The sequence below is a fragment of the Podarcis filfolensis genome (genome assembly GCF_964270895.1).
Source record: "Podarcis filfolensis genome assembly, chromosome: 13".
Taxonomy (NCBI): domain Eukaryota; kingdom Metazoa; phylum Chordata; class Lepidosauria; order Squamata; family Lacertidae; genus Podarcis; species Podarcis filfolensis.
In genome coordinates, this window is record NC_139615.1 from 6272173 (window position 1) to 6298994 (window position 26822).

A 26822-nucleotide genomic window follows, 5' to 3' on the forward strand; every position below is an offset into this window, starting at 1 on the left:
CTGAAAGGAATAATGCAGAACAAATTCTCAAATTCCTTTTAACAATACCGCTCCTGCCACCTGCTGGCCATTTGGTGGTACTGCAGCCATGTTTCTCTCTCAACCAGCCTTCCCAAGCTCAGAGTATTCCAGATGTTTGGGGCTGGAAGGAGCTGCAACCCCAGTAATCTCAAGGGCACCAGATTGGGGAAGGGTGCTCTTCTTTAGCTGCACCCACCCATGCACTCAGCAATGGGCACCGTGATTTTTAATCGAATGCCAAATTTTGGGGGGGGGGGGTTGGTTGGTCTCTGGGTCCCTGCTGAATTAGGTATTGTTGAAACCCAGAGTCCTGAGTCATGGATAGATTCAGAGAAGGGAGAGTCCCTCACTCCCAGAGAAGCTGGGCTGCAGACCTCATGGCCGGGCAATTTGCACCACAAAGTCCCTCGCAAGCAGAACTTCCTTTCTGACCTGAAATTTGATTTATGATGCCCTTTCGTTAAAAAGGGTGGCATGGGAGGAGAGGGGCAGAGTGTGGGCTGGACCTAATAGGGTTGCCATATTTTTAGGAGCACAAAAGAGGGTGCTATGATGACTCTCCTTTTAAATCCCCCTTATAATATGTAGGGGGACGCGGGTGGCGCTGTGGGTTAAACCACAGAGCCTAGGACTTGCCAATCAGAAGGTTGGTGGTTCGAATCCCTGCAATGGGGTGAGCTCCCGTTGCTCGGTCCCTGCTCCTGCCAACCTAGCAGTTCAAAAGCACGTCAAAGTGCAAGTAGATAAATAGGTACCGCTCCGGCGGGAAGGAAAACGGCGTTTCCGTGCGCTGCTCTGGTTCGCCAGAAGCGGCTTAGTCATGCTGGCCACATGACCCGGAAGCTGTACGCCGGCTCCCTCGGCCAGTAAAGCGAGATGAGCGCCGCAACCCCAGAGTCGTCCGCGCCTGAACCTAACGGTCAGGGGTCCCTTTACCTTTACAATATGTAGGCGATAGAAGCTGTGATATATTGCTGAGGGGGGCAGGAGAAGAGGAGAGGAGAGGAGAGCAAGTCTTCAACCACCAGTTATGTCTAGGTCTCATTCAGAAAGTATAGCCAAAAACATTTTGGCAAATATATATATTTAAAAAACCCACCCAGAAAGAAATTTAGCCTGGAAAAGAGGACCTGTCCTGAAAAAAGAGGACACATGGCAACCCTAGACCTACAGAGCTGGGGGCAGTTTGTTGTTGTTGTTGTTTAGTCGTTTAGTCGTGTCCGCCTCTTCGTGACCCCCTGGACCAGAGCACGCCAGGCACTCCTGTCTTCAACTGCCTCCCGCAGTTTGGTCAGACTCATGCTGGTAGCTTCGAGAACACTGTCCAGCCATCTCGTCCTCTGTCGTCCCCTTCTCCTTGTGCCCTCAATCTTTCCCAACATCAGGGTCTTTTCCGGGGGGGGGCAGTTTACAACTTCCCAAAGTGGGCAGTACGACCCCCAAGCCATCCTGGGGGACAGTGGCATTACTGTGGGGAGTGCTAGGAGGCAAGGGGGCGGAAGGGGGGCACTGGATGTGAGTCAAAGTGCATCAATCTCTTCCAGATCTAGAGCCTAGACCAGGGTTTCCCAGCCTTGGGTCTCAAGCTGTTGTTGGACTACAATTCCCATGATCCCTAGCTAGCGGGACCATCGGCCTAAAGTGGGGGGAAACACTTTCCTCACTTTGTATTACCACCCTTCTCATTTTCAAAGCTATTTCCTCTGGTCACATTGTTACAGGAATTTTTATAATGATTTGGAAGGGGGGGTTGCCTCTCCAGCACGCAGTGTGTACCCCAACCCCTTTGTTCACATACACAATGTCTCCTCAAAATACCACATAATGCACGACACCACACAATTTCCAGCAGTTGTTCCACTCGGGGAAAAGATGGCTACCGAAGGGGGGACTTGGGGGACTGGAAAAAGATAGCCATAATCCCTGAAACATAGGATTATGTACACAGCAGCCTCTTGCTTAAGAGATAATCACTGGCATCCTGGCAAATGGGTGCCAGACAGGTATAATCCTGTGGACAACAGCAAACCATCCAGGAATGCATTTGGTAGGGACAAAGGGGTGTGATTAACCTGGCCTGGGAAACCAGGAACTTGCAAATATTTTTTTGTCTTACTTGATGGGTGTGAGGTGGATTCAGCTGCCGTGATAGCACAGTCAAGAAAGCAATTTTCTCGTAGTCCTTTGGGCTGGACTGTAAGAGGCCCACACTACCCAGAAAAGCTGCGCTGGACGGCACAAGAAGGAATCAACAGAGGCAGCAAAATATGCCTTATTTTCTGCCTTTGCTGCCACTAAGGAGGCTCAGGGATGAGCCCTCACCAGCGTCCGATTGCTTTTGGCCGGAGTTTTCCTCCAAGTTTTAGTTTGGAGAATAGGCAAGTAAGCGGCGACATGATAGAACTTTATAAAATTATTCACAGACAAAAGAAAGTGTTTCTCCTCTCGTAAACACAAGGACTCGCACTCAGAGCCAGAGATGCTTCTGAATGCCAGTGGCTGAAACCAGAGGAGGAGAGAGCGGTCTTGTGTTCGAATCCTGCTTGCAGGTTTCCCACTAGATAGGCCACAGGCCACGATCCAGCAGGCCTTTTCTTATGTTGGAAAAAGGAAACTGGGGTAGGCAGAATTTCTCAGTGCAGGCTCCTGTGATAGGAATTTTGAGGTCTTAGATATATGGTAATGTTCATAACCACACGTACATAGATCAGCACAGGAAGACAAACCTGGAACCATTTTGATTCCTAAACTGACCAAATGTTTTCTCTGCAAGGTCAAAGTGGGAAACCTCCCCATTGTCTCTTTCCTCACAAATCCTGTCTTAAGGACACATTTAAGATATGAATAGGGTGTGAGCCTGTGACCTGGCCCAGGAAATAAGTATTTATCACTACAAAAGACTGGCCGGGCTCCCCAGGCAATCCAATCAAGTAACCTGCCAGACAGGAGATAAACAACAACAGGAGAAAAACAATATTCAAATTTCTCTTTTAGACCGCCTTTTCTGTGATGTAGGTGTGATGTATCTGAGGGGTGGTCTTAGGTTACACCCCTTCTGTGATGTATGTATGATGTTTCTGGGGGTGGTCTTGATCTACAGGATGGGAATTTCAAAAGTCTTTATAAGGCCTTGCATGCCATTTTTCTGGGTCCCTCCTCCTTTCCTGCGTGTGAGGGGAGCACCCTGTTGCAACAGATCAATAAAGATCAGGCTTACTAGCTGCTTTGCTTCTCAATATTCTCTGGTTGGCCTCTGTTATTTTCTCCTACCAATAGAGAACCTATGTGGGCTCTTGGATACCCTATAAGGGAAAAGGGCAATTTTTGTTTACAACAGCTCCTCACCCTCAAGTTAGCTCAATAGCCATTTAATCAGCGGTCAGCCACAGACCTTGCTCAAAAGTAGAGGCCTTTGATTCAGTTCGCATCTCGAGGACACCAGAGCAATGTGCGAAACGACACACAGGGAACCTTTGAAATTCGCACCTGTCCGAATTTTGCAACGCCGTTCTCTGGCCAAGCGAGGCGTACGAAAATGTGTGTGCACAAGGGCAAAAAGTGCGCCTGTCAATGCGCAGCTTCGTGGAAACAACAGACGAAAAGGCAACATATCAGGGCGAATCGCCTTGCAAAAACGCCAAGTTGCATATAAAACAGTAGGAGAAATTTGCACAAAAAGGCTGAGGGCGTGAGAATTTTTTAAAAAGTGTATAAACTGCAAACGGGTGTAAAACTGTGGGGAGCTGAAAAATGCGAAACTGAGAGAACCTGCGAAGGCGGGGGACTCTCCTTCACTGGAGGTTTTTAGAGAGAGGTTGGATAGTCACCGGCCAGGAATGATTCAGCTGTGATTCCTGCATTTTAGGGGGTTGGACTAGATGACCCCGGAACCCTTTCCAACTCGACAATTCCATGAGAAACTGAAATTGGCATAGTGACCCACCCCTGCTCAAAAGGAAGGAAACTCAAATTATCAACCTGCCCACTGGACTTGCGAATCCTCTGTAGGTGACAAGGGGGCAGGGATATTAAAACTCAGATTCACGGCCCCACATTGGGTGAACGATTCCTCATGGTCTCTTTCCAACGCTACAATTCTAGGGAGGGTCTTTTTCCTTCCCGGTGCGTTCCCCAAAGCAGGCAAGACGCCCCAGCAACACCCGACAAGCTTCTCGCTTTTATTTATTTCCATATATAATTTATTATGATTCTCTTTCTCTTTCCCTTTTGTACAAGCTTAAAATAGAACGGTAAGAATGTAAGGGAGGAGGAGGCGCGAAATGCGAGGGGCCGGCAGATTATGGAGAGGACTTTGGAGGGGGGGGCAGCAAAGGCGTTTGGGGGGGCAGGGGAGAATGGTGCATATTTCACCCGAGTCTCGACAACAACCCAAGTATTATGGGCGAAAGGGAGCAGGAGGGGGGAGGGGGGTGGTTCATTGTGGCTTTTCTCTTTCTCACCCCCCCCCCGATTTTCAAAAGGGGTGGCGGCGGTGTCCCTAGTCCCTCTGGGGCATGAGGGTCGGGGGGTGGCTCCGACCCAGAAGCGAGGGAAGGATACAGGCACAAACGGAGGAGGGCGGGGAAGGAGGAAGGGTGGTTGGGTGGTTGGGGTCAGGGGTCAGCAGCACTGGAGACCCAACAGGTCCCGACGGACACTTTCTCTAGGGCGGGAGGTCAGCCCCTCTTCTGAGGGAGGGGGAGAGCTGAGGGCAGCGGGAGGAGGACCCCCCAAACCTCTGCCCCCCTCTCTCATGTTTCTTCACTCGTTCCACCAGGAGATGAAAGGGCATCGCAGCTTCCGGCGGTTGCGGCGACGTCGAGGGATCTCCTGTCCATCATTCTGTCCCAGATTCGGGAGTTCCTGAAGAAAGAGGGAGCTGTAAAGTTGCAGGGGGGAGAAGGGGGGAGAAAAAACCGAGCGTGAATCGTTTTCGTCGGCCCCCACGCTACGGGGCAATGGAAGGCGCTGGAATCTTACCGGCGGTCCGGTCCGGAGGAAGGAGAGGGTGGGAAACAGCGGGGCGGGAGTTCCAGCTGTGCAGGCCGCATTCAGGGGGGGCGGGAGGGGGGTCAGGCAGGGGTGTGTCGCTGGCACCTGGTGGGGGGGGGAAGGAAGGTGGTGAAGGAGGACGGGGAGAAAGGGAGAGACGAGAGGAAGTTAGCCACGGGGACCAAGCGTTCTGCGCATGAGCAGAGGTGGTTTTTGGGTCGCGTGGTCAGATGGGCTGTGCTGCGGGGGCGCCACGGCCATTCTGCGGAATGGAGTGCGAGAGGTGGGGTGTTTTAGCGTTGCACAGGACACCACCGATATGGGAGAGCCCAAAGTCCGCCACTGTCACATGAGATATCACAACACTTTAAAAATAATTTAAAGTGTCCTCAAGGGAGGATTCATGCAAGCTAGGGAGGAATAATAATAATAATAATAATAATGCAGATCTATACAGTGGTACCTCTGGTCGCGAATGGGATCCGTTCCGGAGGCCCATTCGCAACATGAAAAGAACGCAACCCGCAGCGGCGCGTCTGCGCACGCATGGGTTGCGATTCGCCACTTCTGCGCATGTGCATGACATCATTTTGCGCTTCTGCGCATGCACGAGCAGCGAAACCCGGAAGTAACCCTTTCCGGTACTTCCAGGTCACCGCAGGACGTAACCTGAAAGAACGTAACATGAAGCGGACGTAACATGGGGTATGACTGTATAGGGAAGTTTTTAATATTTGATGTTTTACGGTGTTTTAATATTTTGCTGGAAGCCGCCCAGAGTGGCTGGGGAAACCCAGTTCGATGGGCAGCACATTAAATAATAAAATCATCACTATTATTATTAATATCCCACCTTCATCCAAGGAGCTCAAGGCGGCAGCCTGTACTGTTCTCCTCCTTCCCATTTTATTGCCACAACAACCCTGCGAGATTAGGTTGAGAGCAGGGATTTGAACCCTGCTCTCTCCCAGGCCTTAGTCCAGCACTCTAACCACTGCACCACGCTGCCCTGCTCTCCAATGACTAGCCCATGGACATACCGGGTGCCCTCCCACTGTACCCACGCACCCCCAATTTGACTCCTGCCACTCTGGGCTTGCACTGGGGGACCAGCACTGCTGTTGCGCTTGGGCCCTTTGGTCGCCTTCCCTTTGGGGGTGCCCATTTGGCCCCCATGGATGCTGGGCAAGTTTGGACCCCGCTTTGGCCTGCATCTGACCCCTTCTCCCAGTCCTGCCCCAGGGGGCTTCAAATGGGTACGTTGTGAGCAGAGTACAGAGGGAAACGAAAAGGCCTCTCCGCAGCTGCCCTGGGACCAAAATGGAGCCTCCAGCTTCCAAGGCATTGTATCTGGAAAGGGCCGCTTTGGGAAAGCAAGCCGACGAGAGTCTTCTTGATTTCCTTCTCTCGGTGGAAGGGCCTCAATCTCCGATGGCCAGATGCTTGGGGGTGCGAAGAGTCATGCTCTAAATGTCCTTTAAGCGCCTGGTGCGTTTGCAGCCCGGCAGAAGCAACAGGCAGGCAGCGGGGGAATGTGCAGCCCACCCCTTTTAGCTCCCCCCCTCCCGCTCCCCTGCCAGGTCCCATGCCAGGAAGCAGGAACCGTGCTTGTAGGAAGAAGGGCTTCACCTCCAGAGCCTGGGTTTCGGCCCCGATCCGACTCCAGCTTGTCGCACGACTGCGCCCGCCGCGTCCTCTTTGGTTTGAGGGGGGCTGCCTTCCTTCCCACCTCAGGGTCCCCTGGAAGGGAAAAAAAAGTGTGAGATTCAGCAAGCCTTGCGTCTCCTGTCCCCCATCTCTGCCGCTCTTTCCAGAACCGAAAGGTGGGAATTGGGCCAGCTTACGGCATTTAAAGGCTGCCCCCTCTCTGGGAAAGACCCCCGGAGGAGAATTAGGAGATGTACTCATGGCGAACGTTGCCATTAATTTATTGGCTCATTGTATTTGCAAGAAATAAGCGCACCAAGAACTCAGGCCAATGTAAGTTTCAGTAGCGGGAGTGGTCCCTACTCACAAGTCAATAGTCAATAATAACAATCCATTCAAAAGTATGTATTACGACAAGAATTACAAACTCAAATAGAGATTACAAATTCTAACAAAGATTACAAACTCTCATAAAGATATGTATAACACAATTATTCGTTACAAAGATTTTCTCTTTTTCACTCGACAGTATTGTTGATCCTCATACGGTAATTTATCAGCTTGCAGATGGAGACTCAGTTTCAATCATAGAACAGATGTCAATTATGGATTAGAAGCCAGTAACGAATTATTGTGTTGTGAGCAGGGACAACTCCCACTACTGAAACTTACATGGGCCTGAGTTCTTGGTGTGCTTATTTCTTTTTCTTTTTTTTTAAATAATATTTATTAAAGGTTTAAAGATTACAGAAAAAAGAAGAAAGAAAAAAAGTTAAACAGAACAAATCAATACAATACATAGGAAAAACAAAACAAAAAACAATACAGCAAAACAAAACAATAAAACAAAAACAATTTAAAGCACATCCAATATTTCCATATCTTTGTCTTTCATTTACTTGTTTCATCGACCTCCTCACACCTCCCTTTTTTGTATTCTAATTCAATTAGCTATTTCAGCAAATCCTTTCCATCTTACTCAATTTTTGTTCTATAATTTATCTTAACACAATCTAACCTTAAATTTCCGGTGTGCTTATTTCTTGGTATATTTAATAACAAGAACTCCAATTTATTTATCATTGTATTTGCAGCCTTCTGCCCAAGAGCTCAATGAGGCGGGTGACGTTCTCCTTCTCCCCTTATTAATCCCAATAACAACCTGTGAGGCAGCTCAGGCTGAGAGAGGCAGGGACCGCCCCAAGGTTGGCCAGCAAGCCTCAAGGCTGAGAGAATCAGAGAACGGCCGAGTTGGAAGGGAGCCTGAGGGTCATCTAGTCCAACCCCCTGCAATGCAGGAATCTTTTTACCCAACATGAGACTCGAACCCACGTCGCTGAGGTTCACAGCGACTGAGGTTCAGAGCGACTGAGCAAGGAGAAGGGGATCTGAGCCCGGTGTCCCCGAGGTCCTAACCCGACACTCTAACCCGCTCGCTCTCTAAAGGTTTTTCTCTGGGCCATGCCTTTCAGGATAAAACTTTGCTTGCGCCACATTGAACTTTGTAATTGATAAGCAATAAACTGGAAAGCAAAAAACAACAACAACGCAGCTGGTATTGTCCTCCGTTATCACTCGTTACTCTCCTGCTCTCATTTGGAAAAAGTACCGGTATCTATCCGTATTCTGCAAACAATAAAAACAAAATATTTTGATACTAGTAAAGGTAAAGGGACCCCTGACCATTAGGTCCAGTTGTGGCCGACTCTGGGGTTGCAGCGCTCATCTCGCTTTATTGGCCGAGGGAGCCGGCGTACAGCTTCTGGGTCATGTGGCCAGCATGACTAAGCCGCTTCTGGCGAACCAGAGCAGCGCACAGAAACGCCGTTTACCTTCCCGCTGGAGTGGTGCCTATTTATCTACTTGCACTTTGACGTGCTTTCAAACTGCTAGGTTGGCAGGAGCAGGGACTGAGCAACGGGAGCTCACCCCGTTGCGGGGATTCGAACCACCGACCTTCTGATCAGCAAGTCCTAGGCTCTGTGGTTTAACCCACAGCACCACCCGCGTCCTACAGCATGCTAAAATGTTTACATGATTGTCCTTGAATCTTTCTGCCACGCTCGCCGTCCTCTCTGGCGCCACACCCTTTGAGAACCACTGCTCTAATCACTGCCCCACACTGCTGCTCCAAAAGCTTTCAGGAAAGGGCTGTAGCTCGGTGGCTGCTTTTCAGGAAGAAGGCCCCAGGTCCAGCCCCTGACGGCATTTCTAGGTAGGGCTGAAAAACCCTGGAGAGATGTTCACAAGAGCCCACTTTATGGCATGGAGGGAAACAGCCACGGACCAAGCAGAATCCGTGGCCCCCAGAAGGAGTTCCTTCCGCCAGACACTCCCAGGGGAGAGAACAAGGCCCGGTCGGGTCCTGCTGCCCCAGTCTCACGTCACCTTCGTTCTCCCGCTCCTCGGCTTTGCGTCGGGGTTGGGCAATTGGGGGGGACGTACGTGTTTCCTCCGGGACTGCCCCTCCTCCTGCACCGCCTGCTTCCTCGTTGCTGCGGCTCCTCTCGGGCTGGCTGGGGGGCTTCCGGCCCCGGGGGAGGGCGACGGGCTTGGGAGGCCGAGGGGCGGGCGGGGGATCCCTGAATTGCTGCCAAAAAAAAAAAAGGAGAATCATAGAGTCAAACAGATCTTATTGTCAGAAGCGTATATTGCAGAAGAGTTCTGTTAAATGCAGAAGGCTGCAGGGGATTCTGCCAATCTCAACAGGGTCAATGTAAGGAACTAATTATTATTATTATTATTATTATTATTATTATTATTATTATTATTATTTTCCTTTAAAAATGTTTAAGGGTACTTTCATTTTGACTCAAGAAAATCACCATTTTATAGTTCAAATTGGGGAAAAATGAATACAGTAAATGGACAAAAGTACAAAGGTTCACAAAGTGTTTAGGGTATGCGTACCCCTGTGTACCACCGGGGGAGGGAAAGGCACTGATTATTATTATTATTTACTATTATTATTATTCTGCCCTCTACGTGTAGATCTCTGGGCGGTTCACAACATAAAAATTACAATACAGTGGTAACCTCTGGTTGCGAACAGGATCCGTTCCGGAGCCCCGTTCGCAACATGAGCAGAACGCAACCCACGTCTGTGCATGCGCAGGTCACGATTCGCCGCTTCTGTGCATGCACGTGATGTCATTTTGAGCATCTGCGAATGCGCAAGCGGTGAAACCCGGAAGTAACCCTTTCCAGTACTTCCAGGTCGCCCCAGGAAGCAGAAAACGCTCAGCCTGAAGCAAACGCAACACGAGGTATGACTGTATGAAAAAAACAAAGACAACTCAATAATCTTGCCTTCCACAACACATTTAAAAGGGCATCATCAGATGTCCATCAGCCAAAGGCCTGCTTAAATTTGTGAGATGTTCCTGGGCCTCCTAAGCGGGGCTGGTGAAATCTGTGCCCCTGCAGTTGTTGTTTTACCCCCAACAGCCCACATGACCGATGGTGAGGGGATGATGGGAGTTGTAGTCCAACATCTGGCAGGCCGGGACCAGCTTCAGTTGGGTGAGTTTTGCCGACATATGTTTCACTCATAACTTTTCTGAGTGTTTCTAGGGGACCAATTTGCTGAGTGTCAGTCTTGATTGATCTGCTGGGAAGTTAGATGGGCTGTTTAAAGGTCGTTTGTCGTAATTCCTTCATGGGGAGGTAAGAAGGACTTGCTCTGGCATGCCAAACTTTTGCCCTGTTACTTTCCTCATAGCAAAAAAAAATAGAAACCCAATTTCTTGAGTTCGTTGTGCAGCAGCTCCCAGTCAACCCTCATGATGCAACCTGACTCAGCCGATATGTGACTGAATCCGTCCCGAAAATAGCAATGGTCTTTGTGGAAGGAAGGTATTGATTTTACTGCATGCAGTGCACTTAAAGAAAATGTTATGAAAATGATATATAGATGGTATTTAACACCAGCTACACTTGCTAAAATGTACAAGCAATGAGTGTGGGAAATGTAAAGAAAGGGAAGGTATCTTCTACCACATGTAGTGGACTCGAAAAGAGGTAAAGGCTTTCTGGGAAATGGTATATAACTAGTTAAAGAAAATATTTAAAAATACTTTTGTTAAAAAGCAGAAGCCTTTTTATTGGGTATAGCAGGTGAAGAGATACCGTATGCAACAACTGCGGCAAGAATTATTTTAGCCCCAAAATGGAAACTACAAGAAGGACCAACGAAAGAAGAGTGGCAGATGAAGATGATGGACTTTGCAGAACTGGCGAAGCTGACAGAAAAAATCCGAAACCAGCATGATCGAGTATTCCAAAAGGACTGGAGTAAATTTATACGATATCTGAAAGATTATTGTAAGCAATTCACATCACTAGCAGGGTTATCCATGGACTTGTAAGGAGAAGCTTTCTACCTTTCTATATTTATTTAAATTTTGAGTTACAGTGGTACCTCGGGTTACAGACGCTTCAGGTTACAGACTCCACTAACCCAGAAATAATACCTTGGATTAAGAACTTTGCTTCAGGATGAGAACAGAAATCGTGCGGTGGCAGCAGGAGGCCCCATTAGCTAAAGTGGTGCTTCAGGTTAAGAACAGTTTCAGGTTAAGAACGGACCTCCGGAACGAATTAAGTTCTTAACCCGAGGTACCACTGTATTAAGCAATGAGTGCAATCAGAATTGGGAAACGTACAAAAAGGTAATGACATAAAGTTTAATTTTGAAAGCCATGAGGAGAGAGGGAAGGAAGTTGATAGGCTCTAAAGAGTCAGGGAGGTAAAGTGGATAAAAGAAAATACTGATGGTGCGGAAATGCCGTCTGCACCAGGGTCCAGTTTGGCCGGGGACCCCCCCCTCGCAAGGGAGGTATGCTTAAACATAGAGCGCAATGTGCCTTGAGATGAGAGCAACGAAATTGCCTGCTAGCAATTTGAGATTGGTATGGAAGTGAGAGCTGGACCATAAAGAAGGCTGATCGCCAAAGAATGGATGCTTTTGAATTCTGGTGCTGGAGGAGACTCTTGAGAGTCCCATGGACTGCAAGAAGATCAAACCTATCCATTCTGAGGGAAATCAGCCCTGAGTGCTCACTGGAAGGACAGATCCTGAAGCTGAGGCTCCAAGACTTTGGCCACCTCATGAGAAGAGAAGACTCCCTGGAAAAGACCCTGATGCTGGGAAAGATGGAGGGCACAAGGAGAAGGGGACGACAGAGGACGAGATGGTGGGACAGTCTTCTCGAAGCTACTAACATGAGTTTGACCAAACTGCGGGAGGCAGTGGAAGACAGGAGTGCCTGGCGTGCTCTGGTCCAGGGGGTCATGAAGAGTCAGACAGGACTAAACGACTAAACAACAAGGGGGAAAGGAGGGAAGCCAACAGTAGATGGCGCCAAACTAGCGGCAGAGCCAACTCGTTCTCGCTTGGTTCCTGTCCTCCCGCTGCTGAGTTCTATGACGGCAAAACACCCAACTGAATTGGGGGCGGGGGGGGGGGCAAGGAGAGAAAATTAGTACTACAGGCCCAGTTCGCCTGCAGTTTTCACTCTCCCATAGGGGACTGTTTTCAACTGTTTTCATCTGGTTGTCAGGCATTCTTGCTGTTAATGTTGTGCTGTGTCTTTAATTTCCCTTACAGTATATTAGTTTCACCTGTGGCTAACTATATTATGTTCTTCACAACTTTATACTAGCATCAGTGACTACAGTATCATATGAGCACTATGCGTATTTTCCACAGCGTTTGTATTTGCTTACATGTAAGATTGGGTATGTATTTTAGTTGTACATATTGTATTATGCATTTTATTTTATTCAGATGCAGGTTTCATCGCATGTATATTGCAATTTCAGGTTGTTAACAGTAATAATAATAATAATAATTTTATACCCCGCCCTCCCCTCAGGGCGGCTAACACCAGTAAAATTACAGTAAAAACGTAATGGGGGGGGGACCCAATTTTAAAATACAGGTTAAATGCAATTTAAAATGCAGCCTCATTTTAAATGTAGCCCATAGATCAAAACCATAAGGGGAGGGAAACATAAGGGTCAGACTGAGTCCAAGCCAAATTGAACTGCATCCCTCTCAGATTAATTCTTACAAGTCTGGCTGACAAAGAATTGATCAAGATTGGCTGATGAAGCATTGAACGAAACAGATTGGTTATCTGGAAACTCTGTTCGGGCGATATTTGGTGACAGATTATTTATATATCAAACTTTTGAATTATTCTACCGTGAGACTGGTGAAGAAGATTGAGAGACCTTGGCTGTATTTCTGATCATTTGTATTAGTCTATAAATAGCGTTTAGTGCCATTCTTATGGGCCATCGTGTTGTGTTACATTGTTCAGCAGGGCTGCTTGCCTTGGCTGGTGGCGTTGGCCGGTCCTTTTCGGAGGTCGGTGTTGCCACGGCAACAGCCCTTTCGTCCGTTTCTTCTGGGGGGGTGTCTCTGAGGGGTTCCTGTCCCCTGCTCTCCCTCGGTGAGCTTTCTTCAGCTGTTGGCGACCAGGAGTAGGAAAATGAGATGCATGTGGCAAATCCTTTTTTTAAAAAATATTTCCTTCTACCTATTAGAAGCGTAAAGGGATGTCTGGGGGGGGGGGGGGGACCTGGTGGCAAGAGCTGCCCTGCCTTGTTGATTCCTGCATTGCAGAGGGTTGAGCTAGATGACCCTCAGAGGTCCCGTCCAACTCTACAACTTATGATTCCATGAATTCTGATTCAGGGCTGCCAGTTCTGCTCCTGGGAAATGGAGGAACTGCTTTTCATCAAGGGGCAAGATAGCTGCTGACATTGGCTAACTAACATTGGCTGAAACTTAAAGAGTTGTGCTTCGGCTTGCTTTTTCCTCCTCCCTCCGCACACGCCTTTCCTCGCGTGCTGTGTCTTTTTAAGAGACTGTGTGCCTGAGGGAAGGGGCTGCCTTAGAGCCGCTCTGAGAGTCTTTTTAGCTAAAGAACGGGGAATTAATGCTGTAAATATACAGGTGAAACTCCGAAAATTAGAATATCATGGAAAAGTTCATTTATTTCAGTAATTCAACTTAAAAGGTGAAACTAATATATGAGATAGACTCATGACATGCAAAGCGAGATATGTCAAGCCTTTATTTGTTATAATTGTGATTATTATGGCATACAGCTGATGAAAACCCCAAACTAACAATCTCAGAAAATTAGAATATTAAATGAAATCAGCAAAACAAGGACTGCAAATAGAGCAATATTGGACCTCTGAGAAGTAGAAGCGTGCAGCTGATGACATGGCTCCCCAAATCTCTTTTCTGATGAGAGCAGCTTTTGCATCTCATTTGGAAACCAAGGACCCAGAGTCTGGAGGAAGAACGGGGAGGCACACAATGCCAGATGCTCGAAGTCCAATGTGAAGTTTCCACAGTCTGTGTTGATTTGGGGAGCCATGTCATCAGCTGGTGTTGGTCCACTGTGCTTCATTAAGTCCAGGGTCAACGCAGCCGTCTACCAAGAGATTTTGGAGCACTTCATGCTTCCTTCCGCAGATGAGCTTTATGGGGATGCTGATTTCATTTTCCAGCAGGACTTTGGCAGCTGCCCACACTGCTAAAAGTACCAAACCTGGTTCAATGCCCATGGGATTACTATGCTTGATTGGCCTGAAGGGCTTGACATATCTCGCTTTGCATGTCATGAGTCTATCTCATATATTAGTTTCACCTTTTAAGTTGAATTACTGAAATAAATGAACTTTTCCACGATATTCTAATTTTCCGAGTTTCACCTGTAGATACAAACACAGCACAGGAGACCCGGGCTAAGGTGGCTCTGGACAAGGGAGCTGCTTGTTTTAGGGGACAGGGTGAGGGCGGCTCCCTAAAACAAGAACCAAGCATCACATTGAAGAGCATCAAATCTGAGCCGTCGGCAGTGATCTTACCCAAGAAACTCACAAAACCTCACATGCCCACCTATGTCCCAGCTGGCTTCTGCCCGGCGAATGGTGGCGAAGCTTGGCTTGGTGCTCTGCAGTGGGGGGTGAGGCCTCCACGCCGCTTGCCCTGTGGGGTTCAGAAAACCAGAAAAGTCCATCTTTCTATTTCAGCCAGAGCTGCAGTCCTGCACGCACACACTTAAAATGTGGGGCCAAAATTGCAGTTGTAGGTATTCTAGCTCCAAACACCGTATTTTTCACTCTATAAGACACACTTTCCCCTTCTAAAAACTAACCGGAAATGTGTGTGCGTCTTATGGAGCAGGCTGTGCAGCTATCCCAGAAGCCAGAACAGCGAGAGCGATCTCTGCGCTCCCTCTCGCTGCTCTAGCTTCTGGCTTAGCCGCGCTCAGTCCCTTCCCCCACTCCCGGAAAAGCCCCCAAGAGCTGCACAGAGCGTGTGTGCGGCTCTTGGGGGCTTTTCCCCGAGGAGCGAGAAGGGCAGCCCGTCAGTGATGGGCTGTGAAAGGGAGTGCTGAGCAGAGCCTGGGATGCATACAGGCTCTGCTCAATGCTCCCTTTAAAGAATTCCCCCCCCCCTTGCATTCCTCCTCTAAAAACTAGGTGCGTCTTATGGAGCAAAAAATACGGTGCATCCCCTCCCCAGTTCTTCAAATTGTTCACAGAATTCCACCACCACCACCCCGTGCAAAATAATAATAATAATAAATCAGATCATCCTAAAAACTGTGGTTTTGATCGTTTTGGGGGGGGGGAAGGGGGAAAGGGTAAATACATTTACTTATTTGCAAGCAAGACTTCAAAATTCTTGGGGCACAATTCAGCCTAGATTGTGCACCTTTGAGTCCCCATGGGCTGCTCAGCTCCCTCACTGAGCTCGGTGGGACCCCAGAGGGCTTAATTTTGGCAGAATTGTGCCCCTGGGATTTAAGGCGCCCCAAGAAAACTGAACCGGGAGGGGGGGGTAATATTGAAACCAGGCAAATTTCAAGATGCATGAAACGTCCTATTGCAGGGATTTATGTATAGGTTGGGGGGGGGGTTGCCCATCTAGCAGATATTATGCACACGCAGCCCACTACCAAAATCAGGACAATCGCTTTTGTGACTTTGGTGATTTGTCCCCACAAAACACTTCATCACAGTTTCTTCCTATCTATTCAAAGGGCCTTTGCTGCACAATACCAAATGTAAGAATTCACTGATCAATGTATCTATGTACTGGCTCACAGGGAAAACTTCAGAAATTCATATAGACATGTGAGCTCAGCTACTCAGCAGCCTCTCTGCCTGAGTGATAATCCCTGGCATCCTGATACCTGAGTGCCAGACAGGTAGCCATTCCAGAAATAACAAACCCAGATGAAGACAAAAGGGTGTGGTCTTTTTTGTTTCACTTGATGGGTGTTTGGTGGAGGGCAAGGAGAACCATGGGGCAGGGTCCAGGATGCTCAGATTACGGCCACCAGACCTCCCCTTTCATGATGTAACTGTGATGTATGAGTGATGTAGTTTGGGGGGGGTGTAACATGGGGATTAGCAGCTAATAAAAGTTTGGGTTCTCTTTTGTTCGGGGCTTCCATCTTGTTCCACCTTGTGGCAGGTGGGAGTCCTGTCGCAACAGTCTTCAATAAAGACCAAGCCTACTGGCTGCTGTTTTACTCTGGTATTCCTGGCTGGTGTCCTTGTTTTTTTTGTCCAAGGGAGCCCTCAGATTTCTCCGTTAACAGTCTGGACTCATGCAGAAGGAAGTGTCTTCTGCTCAGTCCAGTTCATAGCATCTTATTAAGAGTTTTGCTTGGGGGGGCAGTGGGAGGGGGGCGAGGAAGGAGCGAAGATCAATGGGGAAGGGTTGTTGGGTTGTGGGATGCTGACCTGAGTCGTCCGAAGAGCGCCTTCTCTGCTGCTCCCTCATGCTGCCTCCTCGCCCCAGGTCCACGCTCTAGAACCGGAAGAGGAAGCAGGTGGGTTAAGAATGTTGGAGGAGGCTGGTTGCTGGATCAGGACCAAGGGGAGGGGAGGGGTCATCTAAGTCCAGCATCCCTGTTCTCACAGCGGCCAAACAGAGGTCCCAATGGGAAGTTTGCAAGCAGAACTTCAGGGCAACAGCGACACTCTCCTTTTTGCATTATTATTATTATTATTATTATTATTATTATTATTAAAGCCTTTTTGAGACAGACAGATTTAAAAGGGGGAAATGATAAAAAAGAGAAGTGATAAGAAAGAAAGAAAGAAAGAAAGAAAGAAAGAAAGAAAGAAAACAGAAGAAAAGAAAAAGGGCTTCCAATTCTCTCTGTTGCATAAAATGAATTATTCAAAACATTTTCTCCACGACAACGACAACATCCAACTACTCCACTTTCTGTAGAATGTTTTATTAATCTTTTCATACGCTTTCACAATAATCTTCATATCAAATAATTACATTGTTCCGCAAGACGACTTCCCGTACCCATCTCCACAGTGTTTTTCCTCTAACCTTTCCTTCCTAAACCTTTATATCTTTATCCATTACAAAAACTTTCTCTGTTATAGTTATTTTATCATTTTCCTTCTGCTGCTTTTATCTCGAATCCTGCTCATTTGACTCTAATACTATTCCACTTCCCACAGACCGGTATTTTCCCAGTCATCAAACCCAACTATCACGTGCTGATCTCCATTTTCACACGAAAATTCCCCAAAGGGGTTTCCAATTGATGATATTGATAGAAACAGCGACACTCTCCCTCTCCTGGGGACTGGGCTTTCAGAGGCAAACACCTTCAGGCTTCTAAAGTGGCCGGCAGCCATTGACAACGTGAATTTGCCTAGCCCCGCCTCCTCCCCAGTAAGCCGCCAATTACCTCCAGCTTGGCATCCAGGCTCCACCCCTTAGCGCGCCCCATTCCGGGCAGGGCCACGCCTTGGACCCGCGACGGCTGCAGGAGCTCCGCCCCTTTGGAGTCTGGCTCCGCCCTCCCCGTGTCAGGATTGGAGCTCTTTTTGCGGCGTGGGCGGGAAGAGAAGAGAGCAGAGCAAATGAAACGCAAGAACCCCTTGGACAGCCCCCTACTTTCTACCCTCCCGCCATTCCCGGGAGCAGAGACTTCCTTTACCTGCTTAGCCCTGCTGGGCAGACCCTTCACCCCACTTCCGGGGCCGAGGACCCCCATTCCCGGAAGGGGCACAGCCGCCCCCAGGCCATCCTGCCCCAGCCGCCTCTCCTCCTCTTGGCTGCCCGAGGGGCGCAGCGGGGGCTTCTGGTCGTCCCCACCCACGGGTGGCGGGGGAGGGCTGGGGGGCAGGTCCTCGGGGTCTCGCTCCCCCTTGATGCTGCGATGCTTGCGGAAGTGGAAGAGGCCCCTCCTCCTCTTCTTCTGGAGGGGCGGGAGGGGGTCGGAGGGTCCCGGCCTCACCCCACAGCCCTTGGGCGTCCGAGGGTACCTGGAAGAAGGAAAAGTCGGAGGAACTGAGGGAGGGGAATCTCAGCTGAAATTCCTGCATTGCGGGGGGGGGGGGGGGTTGGGCTGGATGACCCTCGGGGTCCCATCCAGTTCTGTGATTCTTGAGTGCTGCAGTGGCTGCGGAGGGGAGAGCCATGGGGCCCCTCTGGACTAGCACTTTTTAAAAGTTCTCCATCGTGGAGGCGCAATAAAAAGGACGTCTGGGGGGGGGGTCTATATTGCAAATTCTGAAACGATACCGTTATGTATTGAAGTTCTCACCCTGGCCACCAGGAGTATCATGTATATAGTTTTCACTCAGGTCCACGTCAGTTACTTTAGGCGGGAAACCCTGGGTTGTTGTTGCTACAATGTTGACAGCCGGCTGCCTATAAAAGCAGGCCGGCTGAGCTGTTTGCTGTTCAGTTCTGTTCCAGCTTACAACTAAAGAGCTGCTGTGTCGTTTGCTATGTCCACCCACAATTTAACACTGGCGGCGAAGGTGGGATTGATGGACATCAGAGCACAGCCAGATGCGGCCACCCTCTGAGCTGAGCTGAATCACGGAGCTGAAACACTGAGCGAAATCACAGAGCAGAACCAATTCAGAGCTGACTGTTCTGGCTAGAGCACTGTGTTCCATCGATCACCCTCCATGTCGGCATCAGAACCATGGCTTCACTCGTGCCTCTACTGCCGTTTGCTGATCAGTTCTGTTCCAGCTTACAAACAAAGAGCTGCTCTACCCACAATTTAACAGATACGATAAGCTTTATTGTCATTGTCCCATACAGAACGACGAAATTGAAAAAACCTACATCGGACATTCAGAAACCAACAAACCTGCTATCCCAGCCTGGTTAACCCCCTAAAAACTCTGATACCCCATAATTAAATACAATATACTCCCATAGAAACTACCTTAAAGGTAAAGGTAAAGGGACCCCTGACCATTAGGTCCAGTCGTGGCCGACTCTGGGGTTGCGGTGCTCATCTCGCTTTATTGGCAGAGGGAGCCGCCGTACAGCTTCCGGGTCATGTGGCCAGCATGACTAAGCCGCTTCTGGCGAACCACAGCAGCGCACGGAAACGCTGTTTACCTTCCCTCCGGAGCGGTACCTCTTTATCTACTTGCACTTTGACGTGCTTTCGAACTGCTAGGTTGGCAGGAGCAGGGACTGAGCAACGGGAGCTCACCCCGTTGCGGGTGTTCGAACCGCTGACCTTCTGATCGGCAAGTGCTAGGCTCTGTGGTTTAACCCACAGCGCCACCCGCGTCCCATAGAGACTACCTTACACTGTGTTTAAAACCCAAATCACATTTGGGTAGAAACTGTTTCTCAGGCGGCTAGTCCTAGTCTTTATAACCCTGTCCCTTCTTCCAGAAGGCCGAAGCTGAAAGAGATCATTTCCGGGGTGCGCACTATCCTGCGCTATCTCTGCAGCTTTCTTGTGACACCTGGAAGCATAGATTCCAGGGGGTGGGGAAGGGGGCGATGCCTAACTACTGTTGTCTATGCTCTGGTATCCTCAAGGTTAGATGATGCAGTGCGCAGGGCTGCCTCTGAAGACGGTTCGGAAACTTCAGCTGGTGCAGAATTCAGCGGCCAGGTTGCTCACCGGAGCAAGACGGTTTGAGGATATTACACCGATCCTGGTACGACTGCGCTGGCTACTGATGAGTTTCTGGGCCCAATTCAAAGTGCTGTTTTTGACCTATAAAGCCTTAAACGGCTCAGGACCGCAATACCTCAAGGACTGCCTCTCCCCTTATGTACCATCCTGGACCCTGAGATCATCTTCTGAGGCCCTCCTTCATGTGTGTCCTCCTCAAGAGAACACGAGAACGGGGCCTTCTCTGCAGTGGCTCCCTATCTGTGGAATGCTCTCCCCAGGGAAGTTCGCCCGGCCCCTTCATTATACACCTTTAGGCGCCAGGCCAAAATGTTCCTCTTCCCCAGGGAAGTTCGCCTGGTGCCTTCCTTATACACTATCAGGCGCCAGGCAAAAACGTTCCTTTTTATCCAGGCCTTTGGTTGATTTGATTGACGCTCTTTAAACTTTTTTTTTTTTTAGGGTGGGGCTATAGGGTTGCTGTTTTTATTTTTATTAGGCATTTTGTAGTTTTATATCTTGATTTTATTCTGTGAATCAACCTGAGACCTCCAGATAATAATAATAATTTTTTAATTATACCCCTCCCTCCCCGGCCAGAGCCAGGCTCAGGGCAGCTAACACCAGTAAAATTACAATAAAAACATAATAGGGGGAAAAAAGAAGGAGAAAAAACCAATTTAAAATACGGGTTAAAATACAATTTCAAATGCAGCCTCATTTTAATAGTAGCCCATAAATCAAAACCATAAGGGGAGGGAAACATAAGGGTCAGACTGAGTCCAAACCAAAGGCCAGGCGGAACAGCTCTGTCAAGTCCCGCAGGGCCCTAGTCTCTTGTGACAAAGCGTTCCACCAAGTCGGGGCCAGTACTGAAAAGGCCCTGGCCCTAGTCGAGACTAGTTGAGATATAGGGCGGTATATAAATTAAATTAAATAAATAAAAACTAATAATAATGAGGCTCACCCAGTGCTGTCGGCAAGGACCCTCCTGTTAAAAAATTCATCGAGACCTTCGTCCAGTCGGGGCACCGACCCGTTCTCCTGTTCTCGGGACTCTATAGAGCCCAGGATTCGGTTCTGAAATGGGGAAGGACGATGAATGCCTTGTTATCTTGCACCGCCTAGTTCACAAGGAGCATCTCCTCCTTATTCATAGGTCTAAAGGAAAAGAGGAAGTCCCACCTTCAGTGGACGAGACTTCCTGTCTAGGAAGGTTTGAAAAAGGTACATCCGATTTGTATTGTTCTATAGTTCGGTTTGGTTCAAAGCGTGAACGGACCGAAAGTTGGGAAATAGGAATGAATGAGGAAGAGGAAAGAAGTGCATGGATTTGTTAAAAAGAACACATAGAATGGGAGAATAAAGTAACAAGAGAGGAACCTACAAATGGGCAAATGAATATAAAATGGGAATTTGTTGTTGTTGTTTAGTCGTTTAGTCGTGTCCGACTCTTCGTGACCCCCTGGACCAGAGCATGCCAGGCACTCCTGTCTTCCACTGCCTCCCGCAGTTTGGTCAAACTCATGCTGGTAGCTTCGAGAACACTGTCCCACCATCTCGTCCTCTGTCCTTCCCTTCTCCTTGTGCCCACAAACTTTCCCAAAACGAGGTCTTTTCCAGGGAGTCTTCTCTTCTCATGAGGTGGCCAAAGTCTTGGAGCCTCAGCTTCAGGATCTGTCCTTCCAGTGAGCACTCAGGGCTGATTTCCTTCAGAATGGAGAGGTTTGATCTTCTTGCAGTCCATGGGACTCTCAAGAGTCTCCTCCAGCACCATAAGGCAGAGGAAATAAATGAGGTGGTGGTCTTGTGTGATAGTCTTGTAATAAGATTAAAGCTTACTGGGAAATGATACATAATTGAAAAGGATGTTTAAAATAACCTTTGTAAAAACAAGCAAACAAAAAAAAAATACCCAGAAGCTTTTCTTTTGGGAATTATTGCGATAGAACTACCTAAATTGTATAGAAATTTATTCATGTATGCTACTACAGCGGCGAGAATGCTACTCGCCCCAAATTGGAAAGAAGCAGAAGTCCCAGCAAAGGAAGAATGGATACAGAAACTTATGGAATATGCAGAAACGGTGAAACTTACCGGAAGAATAAGAAATCAAGATAACAAACTTTTTTAAACAAATGAATGGAAATGGTTTATGGAATATTCACAGATAAATTGTTGACAGATAAAAAAACACTGGCAGGATTATTGTAATAACCTGCAGTTTCAGAAGAGTATATATTTAAATTAGATCATTAAATGAGCAAATTAAACGAATTTGGATATGCGGAAGGTATTAAAAAATAAATTTAAGGAGCCGCAGAAAGAGGGGGAAGGAAGTCAAACTATGAAAGGTTAAAATGAATGTAAAATTAACAAAATGTATCAACTCAAAAAAAGTATAAATAACAACTTTTTTAAAAAAGGAAGAAATGAGGAAGCTAAGTGAGTGGAAAGTGGGTGAATTCAACCGGTTGTGGACAGGAAACGAGGGAGGTGACGAACAGAGAAATCGAGAGACCTTTGCGTCAGGCTGGTGTGTGTGGATGGGGCAGAGATGCCCCTCTGCTGGGACCCTTCTGCCGGCCGAATCCAGCAGAAAGCCCCCAAATGCGGGCTTCAGAGGGTGGGAAGGCGGGGCTGAGCTGGGATTTGAGCCACCACATGAATTGAATTTTATTATTTCGGTCACAGACCAGTTCCATCCCACATAAAATATCAAGAAAGTCATAAAACACGATAGGGATACATTTGAATTTGCAATTAGGTATAACAGGGACAATACAGATATAGCAACAGTTAAAAAATATATAAATTAAAAGTTAGTCACTAACATATACCGTATTTTTTGCTCTATAAGACTCATCTTTTCCCTCCTAAAAAGTAAGGGGAAATGTGTGTGCGTCTTATGGAGTGAATGCAGGCTGTGCAGCTATCCCAGAAGCCAGAACAGCAAGAGGTATCGCTGCTTTCGCTGCGCAGCGATCCCTCTTGTTGTTCTGGCTTCTGAGATTCAGAAGATTTTTTTTCTTGTTTTCCTCCTCCCAAAACTAGGTGCGTCTTATGGTCTGGTGCGTCTTATAGAGCGAAAAATACGGTGACCTACAATTATCATTTAAAACCTTGATCATTATGATAGCACAGCTTGTTCCCTAAGTTTTATGGCAATCGCACAGAATTTGGCTACCCTTAACGTGATCTCGGGATCCTTGTCCTCTACCAGGGATTTTAGACATTGAAGTCCGCCGCCACATGATAGCATTAGGCACGAGATCAGCCAAGTTGCAAATGGCCTTAAGGAATTGTGCAGCCCCACCTCTCACACCAAGAGGCCAAATTTGCGCCCAGCGAGGACGGGAAAGCAATGGGGGGAGAAGCTTAGCAAGCGGAGGAACGGAAAGGCGGACAGGAGAGCCGAAAGCCGGAGGGGCTCGTGTGCAGGATACTCACACTGGGCCTGAACCTGCCCTGCGGGGCGGCACGGGGCGGCCGGGGGCGGCTGCGTGTGCGGTGTTCCAGCCGGGCCCCTTCCGTCGGCAGGTCGGAGAGCGCTTCGAAGGACGTGCTGCGGGAATGCAAATATTGGCTGCTGCTGGCCAGCGAGATCCAGCCCAGTGGGGAGTCCATCCTGGGCACAACCAGGTCGCCGTCCTGCTCAGAACCACCTGCAAAAAGAGGATGGGGGTCTGTCTGGTTGGAAAGACTATACCACTTAGAGGGGAGGGACGGGGGGGAAGCGTGCCTTGCAATGAGGTGGGCATTTTCAGATGCAATGGAAGAAACAGTGATGGGCTTCGGCTGCAGCAGCAGTTCTCAAAGTGGGGGGTAGTGGAATTACCTAGGGGGGATGCTGGAGGTTGGAAGCTGCCCAGAGTGGCTGGAGAAAGCCAGCCAGATGGGCGGGGTATAAATAATAAATTGTTGTTGTTGTTGTTATTATTATTATTATTATTAAATGACTAAAGGTAAAGGTACCCCTGCCCATACGGGCCAGTCGTGTCCGACTCTAGGGTTGGGCGCCCATCTCACTTAAGAGGCCGGGGGCCAGCGCTGTCCGGAGACACTTCCGGGTCATGTGGCCTGCGTGACGAAGCTGCTCTGGTGAGCCAGCACCAGCGCAGCACACGGAAACGCCGTTTACCTTCCCGCTATAAAGCAGTCCCTATTTATCTACTTGCACTTAGGGGTGCTTTCGAACTGCTAGGTGGGCAGGAGCTGGGACTGAACGACGGGAGTTCACCCCGCCACAGGGATTCGAACCGCCGACCTTTCAATCAGCAAGTCCTAGGCTCTGTGGTTTAACCCACAGCGCCACCCGCGTCCCTGTATTAAATGACTATCGGGTGTCAAAGAGCTGGAATGACCGCATCAAGTTCATCAGCTTTGTTGACTTGGTTAAAGAGTTTCAATTGGATTCCAGGGAGAAAATAATGTGCAATTAATTGTTTCTGTTCTGAATTTTATTGTGTTGTTATATTCCACAGTGGGAATATATATTTGTCCAAGAGAGCGTTATTGATGAGCTGGAAGAATAGAAAGATAAGATCCTCTTTAATCAATGGATTGACGACAGGACAACACTCACAGCACATGAGCGGACTGCTTATAGATGCAGACTTGGTTGGGGGGGAAATATATAGACATTTGGAGCGGGTTCAACCTTGGGTTCCGTGACGTTGCTTGGACTACAACGACCATCGTCCACGGACCGCTTAGCCAACGGACATGGATGATGGGAGTTGTAGTCCAGCGACTGGGGACCCAGGGGTACACTAGGGGTAGTCAATGCTCCAGATGTTGGGACCCAGATCTCCATCAGCCCCTGCCAGCACGGCGAACAGTCAGGATGAGAGCTGCAGCCCCCTATCTTCCAGAGGGCGCTGCGTTGGCCCACACTGGCCAGGGTTTTCCAGTCCTAGTTGGCATCACTGGGAATTGAGACTGCATGCAAAAGAGACACTCAACCACTGAACTACAGCCAGAGGCGAAATGTATGGTTGGGAGGGTGGCGTTTGGGGCAAGCAGCTCTCGCACTCACTAATGAAGGCAGAAGCGGGCCGGATCCTGCGGCAGTTCTTCCGCCTCTTGATGGCCATGGTGTCCTGGGGCGAGACGAGAGAGTGGTCAGGCGAACCCCTTCCAGGGCTATTTGGGAGCCTGGGGCTACCCCAGAGCTCACCCACTTACAATGCTGGAGCCCAGCTCGTCGTCCGTGGTCTCCTCGTGGTCGTGGAGACGGGGTTTCCCAACCTGCTCCAGGAGGGCGGCGTTGTCTTGGCCCTCGGAAAGCCGGCGGAGGTGGCTGATGTGCTGGGCCTGAGGTTGGAGATTGGGGAGGCATTACAGGCTGAGAGGGGAGAGGGAGGCCTCCCCGATGCAAGAGAGAGGAAGGCCTGCAGGTGAACGTCAGCATAAACCTGAAGGAGCGTCTCCACCCCCATCGTTCTGCCCGGACGCTGAGGTCCAGCGCCGAGGGCCTTCTGGTGGTTCCCTCATTGCGAGAAGCAAAGCTACAGGGAACCAGGCAGAGGGCCTTCTCGGTGGTGGCGCCCGCCCTGTGGAACGCCCTCCCGTCAGATTTCAAAGAGATAAACAACTACCTGACATTTAAAAGACATCTCAAGGCAGCCCTGTTCAGGGAAGTTTTTAACGTGTGACATTTTAATGTATTTTTAATCTTTGTTGGAAGCCGCCCAGAGTGGCTGGGAGACCCAGCCAGATGGGCGGGGTACAAATAATAAATTATTATTATTATTATATTATATATATAGGTGGCATCTGAAGTTATTTTCAACTGTGCTTTTCACACACTGAATGGCTTTCGATAATGCCAAGGTCGCGGGTTTGATTCCTGCTGCGTATCCATGTTTGAAGGGGGTCGGACTAGGTGACCCTCCCTTCCAAGTCTATGATTCTACAGAGAAATCGCTTTGAGATACTTTTAGGGGAAGAGACTTGTAATTGGAATCAGCTGAACACATACATATAGGACACAATTACAGCGGGTTTTGCGGTACACGTGCCTGAATTCATTCCCTCTCCTGCTAAAAATAGTGGAAGGGGCATTCTACCTGCTAATTCCAATGGGGGGGGCTTCTATGCATTGGCTCAGGGCTGGTGGCCAAGCACTCTGCACATGCCCTGGGGGGAGTTGGTTAGGTAGCAATTTGTAGAGGTCAGGGCTGAGGCCTGGTCCAATGCTCCCTCAGCACTGTTTCTAGCATTGAGCCATGGGTTAAATGAACCACCGGGTGTGTAATTTGGGGCGGAATGGGGCTTGCTCTCACCAGACTCTTGTGAGCGTAGTACAACTCCTGCAGCAGCTCTTCCACAATGGTGTTGGTCAGGTACGTCACCACCGACAGCTTGACCTCGCTGGGCGTGGGATCAGAGATCGAGAGGGTCAGAGAGGTTCGCGTACCCCCCTCCCAAACCCCTGTGCCAGTCCCAGTGACAGATTTACATATAAGCTAAACAAGCTATAGCTTAGGGGCCCCCAAAAAATTAAAGGGGGAAAAACCTGGATGTACACTTCCAAAATATAAGACAAAAAGCAAATGAAACAAAACCTACAGTGTTTTGTGTTGTGTAGGCTCCTATGATGTAAGTAATGGGCCCCGCCCATTAGTGGACAACTATGGTGACATTGATATTATATAAAAAATCCATCGTATTAACTACAATTGCATTGTACAAGTTATAACACACTTCATTTCATATTAATAAAGCTATTTATAATTATTACTAGTTTGCATCATATATTTACAACTATTATTATTTCACGTTGCAGCAAGTTTCTTGAGACTAGATTATGAGACTTTGTAAATTGTGTTTCTAAAGGAACTTTTGTTATTGCCAAATGCCAATGTGTTTGGATTATTAAGTTTGTTATGAATAAAAAATCATTTTAAGTTAGAGCTTAATAAATATTTCACTATTAATATATGTAAAGGTAAAGGGACCCCTGACCATAAGGTCCAGTCGTGGCCGACTCTGGGGTTGTGGCGCTCATCTTGCTTTATTTGGCTGAGGGAACCGGCGTACAGCTTCCGGGTCATGTGGCCAGCATGACTAAGCCGCTTCTGGCAAACCAGAGCAGTGCACAGAAACACCGTTTACCTTCCCACCAGAGTGGTACCTATTTATCTACTTGCACTTTGACGTGCTTTCGAACTGCTAGGTTGGCAGGAGCTGGGACCGAGCAACGGGAGCTCA

General features: G+C 48.5%; 1 protein-coding gene across 13 annotated transcripts in view; it reads right to left on the reverse strand.

The window, feature by feature from the left end:
• Positions 1 to 4184: 4184 nt before the first annotated feature.
• CARMIL3 (capping protein regulator and myosin 1 linker 3) overlaps positions 4185 to 26822 on the reverse strand; it is an 84113-nt gene continuing 61475 nt past the window's right edge. For 2 of the 13 annotated variants that reach the window (XM_083580757.1, XM_083580769.1), the window contains exons 28-41: positions 25895 to 25982; positions 24795 to 24923; positions 24646 to 24709; positions 23058 to 23272; positions 20575 to 20687; positions 17667 to 17994; positions 17415 to 17549; positions 16441 to 16507; positions 14582 to 14671; positions 12869 to 13133; positions 9049 to 9250; positions 6643 to 6753; positions 5002 to 5118; positions 4185 to 4884 (exon numbers count right to left, since the gene is read on the reverse strand). In XM_083580757.1, the coding sequence (XP_083436883.1) occupies positions 4783 to 4884; positions 5002 to 5118; positions 6643 to 6753; positions 9049 to 9250; positions 12869 to 13133; positions 14582 to 14671; positions 16441 to 16507; positions 17415 to 17549; positions 17667 to 17994; positions 20575 to 20687; positions 23058 to 23272; positions 24646 to 24709; positions 24795 to 24923; positions 25895 to 25982 (2026 nt within the window). In that variant the 3' untranslated portion in view covers positions 4185 to 4782. Of the gene's footprint in view, positions 4901 to 5001; positions 5119 to 6642; positions 6754 to 9048; positions 9251 to 12868; positions 13134 to 14581; positions 14672 to 16440; positions 16508 to 17414; positions 17550 to 17666; positions 17995 to 20574; positions 20688 to 23057; positions 23273 to 24645; positions 24710 to 24794; positions 24924 to 25894; positions 25983 to 26822 lie in introns of all 13 variants that reach the window. The other 11 variants (XM_083580764.1, XM_083580767.1, XM_083580765.1 and 8 more) reach the window with 11 other exon arrangements.